General features: G+C 45.7%; 1 protein-coding gene and 1 non-coding gene across 2 annotated transcripts; both read left to right on the top strand.

Moving 5' to 3' along the window:
- The first annotated feature begins 270 nt into the window (after window positions 1-270).
- Window positions 271-409, top strand: LOC136519254 (small nucleolar RNA Z247). Its single transcript, XR_010774809.1, has one exon. It is a non-coding gene; the product is annotated as a small nucleolar RNA Z247 (small nucleolar RNA).
- A 2,611-nt stretch (window positions 410-3,020) lies between these two features.
- LOC136515682 (uncharacterized mitochondrial protein AtMg00810-like) lies at window positions 3,021-4,184 on the top strand. Its single transcript, XM_066509206.1, has one exon. The coding sequence runs from the start codon at window positions 3,021-3,023 to the stop codon at window positions 4,182-4,184; it is 1,164 nt and encodes a 387-aa protein (XP_066365303.1).
- The last annotated feature ends 4,179 nt before the right edge of the window (window positions 4,185-8,363 follow it).

The following is an 8,363-nucleotide window of genomic DNA, read 5'->3' as shown; positions in this document are numbered from 1 at the left end:
AACTATGAGTCATGGGTGGCTAAGGACCAGACGGTCCTGAGTTTTCTCCTGACATCTCTGTCAAAGGAGATCTCGGCGCAAGTTCCCACTACGGTGGTCACCGCCAAGCAAGCATGGGATGCAATCGAAGCAATGTTTGCATCTCAATCCCGTGCACGCATCATCAGCATGGGGATGGCCTTGGCCAATGCGTCCAAAGGGACGTCATCAATCAGTGAGTTCTTCGTCAAGATGAAAGGCTATGTGGATGAAATGGCTGCTGCTGGTCGCAAGCTCGAAGATGAAGAACTGATCTCCTACATTCTCTCGGGTCTAGACCGTGAGTATGATGCGGTTGTCTGGGCAGTGGCAGCACGCGTCGGACCAATCTCGGTTGGGGAACTTTTTACCCAACTTACAAGCTTTGAGTCCAGGATGGAGATGAAGAATGGCGGTGGTGGCTATCAGTCATCAGCCAACATGGTGGCCAAGGGAGGTCGCGGCAACGGCAACAACTTCCGCGGTGGAAATCGTGGGTGTGGAGGAAGCCGTGGTGTCTTCAATCATGGAGGCAAAGGGGGTCGCAACGGTGGCCACTCCTCCAATTTCCAAGCTGGCCTCATTTGCCAGGTATGTGGCAAGGAGGGCCATGGCGCGGCCAAGTGCTACAAGCGCTATGATGAAAGGTACCAGGGACCTCCACAGAAGTTGGCATCGCCGGCAACCACTTCCTATGGCATTGACACCAACTGGTACGTGGACAGTGGAGCCACCGACCACATCACATCTGAGCTAGAGAAGCTCACGACCAGGGAGCGCTACAATGGTGGTGATCAAGTGCACGCCGCCAATGGGAACGGTATGGAAATTACTCACATCGATCACCGTACTTTGCGTTCCCCATCTAGCTCCATTCAGTTACGCAATATCCTTCATGTACCAAAGGCCCAAAAGAATCTAGTTTCAGTTCATCGTCTTACACATGACAATAATGTTTTCGTTGAATTTCATCCTACTCATTTTTTAATCAAGGAACAGGCGACAAAGAAAATTCTTCATCAAGGCAGATGTGAACGAGGCATGTACCCTTTGCTCCCTTTCCGTAGCCAGTCATCATCAGAGAATAAAGAAGCCTATAGCGTCACCAAGTCGTCTGAGTCTGTGTGGCACAATAGGCTAGGTCATGCTTCTACACCAGTAGTTAGGCAGGTGCTTAGCCGCCACAATATTTCCTTTTCAAAAGAGTCCAATAAACATGTGTGTAATGGCTGTCAACTTGGCAAAAGCCATCAGTTACCGTATCCAAAATCGACTAGCAAGTCAGCTAGCCCTCTCGATCTTGTTTTTTAGACGTTTGGGGTCCTGCGCCAACTTCGGTTGGCCGCCACAATTATTATGTGAGTTTCATTGATGATCATAGTAAGTTTGTTTGGTTATATCTCTTGCGTCATAAATTGGAGGTTTTTCAATGTTTCCAAGATTTCCAACACCTTGTTGAGCGTAGATTTAATCGAAAGATCAAGGCTATTCAAACCGATTGGGGTGGGGAGTATCAAGCTCTCAGCTCATTCTTCAAACGTGTTGGCATCACTCATCTTGTTGCGTGCCTGCACGCACACTAGCAAAATGGAGCTGCCGAGAGAAAACATAGGCATATAGTTGAGGTTGGACTCTCTCTTCTAGCTCATTCATCCATGCCTCTGAAGTTTTGGGATGAGGCATTCCTTACGACAGTCTTCCTAATCAATCGGTTGCCCTCCAAAGTCATAGACAATGACACACCTTTTGTTCGCCTGTTTGGTCAACAACCTGATTATAGTTTCCTTCGTACATTCGGTTGTGCTTGCTGGCCGAATTTGCGTCCCTATAATGGGAAGAAACTCCAATTTAGATCCAAACCATGTGTCTTTCTTGGCTATAGTGATAAACATAAGGGGTATAAATGTCTAGATCCGTCGCAAGGATGAGTATATATCTCACGGGATGTTGTTTTTGATGAAACCGTGTTTCCTTTTGCCTCTATGCATCCAAATGCGGGTGCTCGGTTGAGAGCCGAGCTCAATCTATTACCCGATATACTTCTAAATCCATCTCTCAGGAACGTATCAGTACATGACTTGGTGTCGAGTCCTACCATGCCGTCTAACCATTCATCAAGTGCAGGATCAAATTTGGTGGAAAACGGGCAAAATTTTGGTGAAAGCGGCGCTGCAAACAGCCATAGCAATGGCCCATATTTCATGTGCTCCCCCGGTGGTGGCAGCACGGGGGTCGATGCTGCTTCTCCTGTGAATGCCTCTGCATCAGCCTTGGATCGGGTGCCCCGACAGTTGCAGGTGTCGGGTGCTGGTGCGGGCGGGGCGCTGTCTCCGACCCCCGGTGGATCTTCTACATCGACTCACACCGAATCGCTCTCCGGTGTGCCGGGTGTGGTGGCGCATGGTGATCCAAGCAGGGGCACCCTGTCTGCTGTTCTGTCTGAGGTGGATCCTCTGATCGGATCCCTTGTGGCTCCGGCTACATCCACTGTGGCTCCATCTTCTACGCCTAGTCCTGTGGAGCCTCAGCGTGTACATGGCACATGGCTTCAAGCTCAAGTGACAAAGCCCAAGATCTACACCGACAGCACTGTCAGATGGTGCATGACCTCTACCACTGATACAAGTGAGCCAGCCATGATTCGAGAAGCATTGCAAGACAAGAATTGGGTTTCTGCTATGGATGCCGAGTATCATTCCCTTCAACGAAACAATACATGGCATCTGGTTCCACCGTCTCAAGGCAAAAATGTTATCGATTGCAAATGGGTTTACAAAATCAAGAAAAGGGTAGATGGGTCTATTGACCGATACAAGACGCGTTTGGTTGCCAAAGGCTTCAAGCAACGCTACGGTATTAACTACGAGGACACGTTTAGTCCTATAGTCAAGGCAGCGACTATAAGGTTGGTCTTATCTGTTGCAGTTTCAAGAGGTTGGTCTCTTCGCCAACTAGATGTTCAAAATGCTTTTCTTCATGGGGTTTTGGAGGAATAAGTTTACATGAGACAGCTGCCAGGGTATGTTGATAAGAAGAGTCCTAATTATGTTTGTAAGCTAGACAAAGCCCTCTACGGGTTGAAGCAGGCACCTCGGGCGTGGCATGCCCGGCTCTCAGGAAAATTGCAGACGTTGGGCTTTACTCCGTCTAAATCTGACACCTCTCTTTTCTACTACAACAAAGGAGGTCACAGCTTGTTTGTTCTGGTGTATGTGGATGACATCATCATGGCCAGCTCCTCCCAAGATGCAACCAATGCATTACTACAAGATTTGCAACAAGAATTTGCCCTAAAGGATTTGGGTGATCTGCATTACTTCTTGGGTATTGAAGTTAAAAGGAAGCAAGGAGGTCTTGTGCTCTCTCAAGAAAGGTATGCCTCTAGTGTTCTTGCTCGGTCTGGCATGAACAAGTGTAAACCCGTAGACACACCTTTGTCAAGCACAGAGAAGCTGAGTGTCTTAGATGGTGTCAAGCTTGGGCCGGAAGATTCTACTTGGTATAGAAGCTTGGTTGGTGCCTTACAATATTTAACATTGACTAGGCCTGATATCAGCTTTGCTATGAATAAGGTATGTCAATTCCTGCATGCACCAACCTTGGTCCATTGGAGCACTGTTAAACGGATCCTAAGGTATGTAAAGGGAACAATTCATCTTGGGTTGAAGATTGGGCCATCTACATCTATGCTTGTTAGTGCATTCTTAGATGCAGATTGGGCAGGATGTGTTGATGACAGGAGATCAATAGGAAGCTTTGCGGTGTTTCTAGGGGATAATCTCATCTCTTGGATAGCCAGAAAGCAACCAACGGTGTCAAGATCAAGCACTAAAGCTGAGTACAAGGCATTAGCAAATGCCACTGCAGAGATGGTGTGGATCCAGAAGCTATTGGCTGAATTGCATGTTCCTCATCCTTCTATGGCTCGGCTTTGGTGTGATAACTTGGGTGCTAAATATCTCTCGGCAAATCCCATATTCCATGCAAGAACCAAGCATATTGAGATCGATTTTCACTTTGTTCGGGAGAGAGTAGCACAAAAATTGTTAGACATAAGGTTTATCAATTCTGGTGATCAAGTTGCAGATGGATTCACCAAATCACTTCTTGTGGTTAAGCTTCGACAATTTAGAAACAATCTCAACCTCACAAGTGTTAGTGGCTGAGATTGTGGAGGGATGTAAAATGATAAGGATCTTGTACTCACGGTATTGTGTGTTGTACACGGTACACGTGATAGCTCTAGATATTTTCTGTTGTAGATCTCCTAGCTTGTAGCTCAAGTTAGTTGATAGGATAGATATGATCTCCAATCTGTTGTAACTGCATTCGCCTTGATGTACATGCCACGATGGGGGTGATTCCCATCTTATATTACATGTAACTGAGACCCCTAATAGGGCAACTCGTTCCCTCATCTTTACAGTCCTCACAGTTGAGGCCTCCTTCGACACCTTTATTTTGATAATAGTCAAGAACATGGCTCTAGTTGAGGTCAATTTTTGCACAGTTGTGGGGCGCTAGGAGGAATTAATTGAAGATCTTGAAATCTTGCGCTATTGTGTGGTGGCATTAATCCCTAACCGCTGTTGACCAGAGAACACAACAAAGACCAATATGGTGTACGACTCATGGTACTATTTGTCTTTTTATGTCTCTTTCTATATGTACGGCCTGTTCGCTGGTTGGTTTTCAGGCTGATAAGCCCGGCTGGTGCTGGTTTTTTGTGAGAGAAAAACACTGTTGACCGGTTGATAAGCCCTAGCTGAAACCAACCAGCGAACAGACTGGTATACTCATCAGCCCTTACATGCTCTAGCTTGTGGGGGCCCTAGCTAATTTATGATTGTGAGTACAACTAATCTAATTATCTCAAGGCTTAATTAGAATTACTTGCTTCCGGCCATAAGACGCTATACATGACAACTAGAATCTACAACTTTGATGTGGGGCTCTCCTAGTGTTTTAGGATTCAATATTTAGTATAAACCTTTCCTACCAAATGCCTCTCCTAGCGAGGATTTCCATGTGCTATGACTAATAGTAGGATTTTCGTGTGCTAGTACTACTTAAAAACAATAGGAGAACTCCACCAATTTGGTAGTAATGAGGACGTGTCCAGAAGTGCGGGTTAGTAAAATTAGAAGAGAGTAGCTCAGAATTAGCTCAATTAGCAAGACACTCAATGTATTGTGCTATTTGGAGAGAACTCTCCTAATTGCATTAGTGATCTAGCACCTGAAACTGGATTGTAATATGACTTTTCACTACTATAGAATCGATTTTTAGGGGTGGCTCATAACCATTTGTAGGGGCGGTTTGGCCAGCCGCCCCTACCAAACCATCTCTACAAATCATGCATTTGTAGGGGCGGTTCCCAAGCCGCCCCTACAAATCGATTTGTAGGGGTGGCTGGGAACACCAGCCGCCCCTACAAACAGGTATTTGTAGGGGCAGTTCAATCTAGAACCGCCCCTACAGTTAATTTTTCTGCAAAAAAAAATTCAAAATTACAATTCAAAATCGCGTTGCCGAACGTCCCGCGACCAACATTCCGAACCGCGTTCGCGTTGCCGAACACCCCGCGACCAACGTTCTGAACCGCGTTCGTGTTGCCGAACGCCCCGCGACCGTGACTACAAGCACAAGAGTATTCTATAAACTACAATTACAAGTCCAATTCATAAGAATATATACAACCCATCATTAAATATACAAATTCCATACATATTCTTATCGACATCCTAGAGTTAGCCTTTCAGTCTCACGAAGGTGTTGGTACTAAGGATTTGTACCTAACTCAGACTCTCGGTCATGGTAGGCGCCTCTGACATGTACAATCTGGTCCAATATGAAGTTGCAAAGGTCGCCGATGAGCTCTAAGAGTTGGTCATCCTTGTATGGGTCTCTTTTCATTCCTTTCTCTTCTCTCCACTACAAGAGAACAAGTTTCGGTTTAGTATTTGATACCATGTATGAAGTTTTTGTACTACGGGTGAAGAGGTTCAAACTTACCCTTAAGGGGTGTCTCCTGTAGGCACCGGTGTTACGCATCATAGAACATATATAGTATCCACACTGTACACTCCCAGGCCTCTGCTTGGGGCACTGTGTGTTTTGCATATGAAAATGTTAAGTAATGCTTTTGATAGCCATGTAACGGAGTACTAAAGAAGTAAGTTACACTTACCGCACATAGTGTTTTTATAGCCAGCTTTTCCTTCCTTGCTGAATTATGCATTCCATGATGATTAGTGACATAGAACCTAAATGCCCTGTTCAAATTATTTTAGCAAATACAACTTGTTAGTATCCAAAAGTGAACGTTACAAGTATGTATACAAACATATAAGCTAATGAGGATTGTCGATATGTATACGTCTTGAGAATCGATATGAAGTCTTGGTATGTCACCGTGTCCCTATCTAATGAATCAAAGACCCATGCCATGCTCCTCCCGACATTGACGGCTATACAAATCCAGTGGTTGATGCATGGATTTAACCATAGAACTACATAAGCTCTTTTGCATCGAATAAAATATATCAAACAAAGCTTTAAGTATAGAGTTGAACTTACTCAAAGTTGTATGGTAGCCATATAGTAGAGTGTTGTTGGAGATTTTTGAAAGCCATGGCAATGTATGCCGCAACCTTAAGGGACTCTTCCCTTAGTTTCACCGTACAGATGCGCTCTTTCTCCCGAAGAGTCTATGCAGTAGCTAGCTCTTTGGCATCCTGTGTCCACCGTTTAGGGTAATTAAAATTTGTTTGGGCTATAGCTTGCGGGTCTACATATCCGGCTTTCACACTTGGCATTTGTTTGACAATGTGCACTTGCATTCTATAAATCACGGCGTGGGTTAGTTACAACAAAATTCAAAGATTACAATCATATCATATCGGGAGGACAAGGACTTACAGGCACCACGTGTGAATTAGATTCATCTCCATTTCTCTGAGGTGAAAGCATGTGTGCATGTCATTGAAGTCAAAGACAATTTTCCTGGTTGGGCTTTCAAATGTGCCGGTGGGGAAGCATGCTTGTATGATATCTATGCTCGTTGGGAGAACACGCAAGTACCAATCATGGAACCTTCTCATTCCAAGTGGTAGGCGCTGGATGTCCCGGTTTGGTAGGAAGGGCTTGCCTCTTTCATATGTTTTCGGACAATCCTTTGACCATTCGATGGCATCAACATTTGGATACTGCTTTGTAATTTGGTGGAGTTTGCTAGTGGCGGCCTCCTCAGAACCCCGTAATGGGACTTTTTAACTTGGTTCTCAGGCTTGAACTGGTCATGGGAATACTACTTAGACACCGACGAGACGTCTTTGATCGGAACATAAACTGGCCTTATGTTGATTGGAATCTTCTTTCGGAGTTCCCATTTAGGCACGTCCTCATCTTCTTATGCATCACCTTCTTCAGGAGGCACTCGTTGTTCATGTATCGGTTGTGCTTGTTGAGAAGACTGTGGCATCTCATCATGCATTTGCTCGGTACGAGCTAGAGAAGACTGTGGCATCTCATCAAGCATTTGCTCGGTATGAGCTAGAGAAGATTGTGGCATCTCATCTGGCACATGCTCACTAGGAGGCGGGGAAGAATGTGGCATCTCAGGAATGTGGGGGTCACGAGATGATGAAAATATCTCCCCGACCTCAACAACTCACTCCAAATTTGGGAGAGGGGGAGGTGGTGAAGAAGCAGTCAATATAATGTCCCATTTGTGCCAGAGGATGAACTGCCCCATAACGTCTCTGAGTAACACCAGCCCCTCGGGAGTTGCATAGTCTATCCTCCACTGCATGAACTTAGGCTTCACTGTATGCACCTCGACCCTAGTGTAGTCCGGTGGTATCTTATTATTGTGGTGTAAGCCACTGGGAGGATGTGCCACACCCGTTGCACCTTCATCACAGTTAACTACTGGCCGCTGAGAAACACCAAGGTGCAACTAGTTGGTTCCCGTATGCGATCGACTAGGGTTGTGGCTACAGTGGAACCTTGGCTGCTAGGAACTTTTGGAGGGCTACCAACTAATGCTAGTTCTCTCAGTGGCGTCACTAATATCCATGGCTCCGTAGATAGTCCTTGCTCCTCCAGCGCCTTCGCAACTAGAGCCTTCACTTGAAGCTCAGGACTAGTCTCCCGGTCTTGGCCATGTTTCTTATACATGTGCATATCCTCTTCGAATTCTTGCTTCTAGGTCGTCCTTTTCCCTAGCCCCCTGGTGCGTCCTGTGTGCTCCTTGTTTCCCAAGCCAAGGCTAAGCTCGTCCCTCTCTCTAGAAGGATTGAATGAGCCCTTCTCCTTGTCTTCAGCATATTTCAGTATCCTTG

The sequence above is a fragment of the Miscanthus floridulus genome, chromosome 17 (assembly GCF_019320115.1).
Source record: "Miscanthus floridulus cultivar M001 chromosome 17, ASM1932011v1, whole genome shotgun sequence".
Lineage (NCBI taxonomy): Eukaryota > Viridiplantae > Streptophyta > Magnoliopsida > Poales > Poaceae > Miscanthus > Miscanthus floridulus.
This window is presented reverse-complemented; position numbering and strand designations above follow the sequence as displayed.

Excerpts from the sequence above, each read along its gene's own strand:
- LOC136515682 (XM_066509206.1), top strand. The coding sequence starts at position 3,021 with ATGAGACAGCTGCCAGGGTATGTTGATAAGAAGAGTCCTAATTATGTT.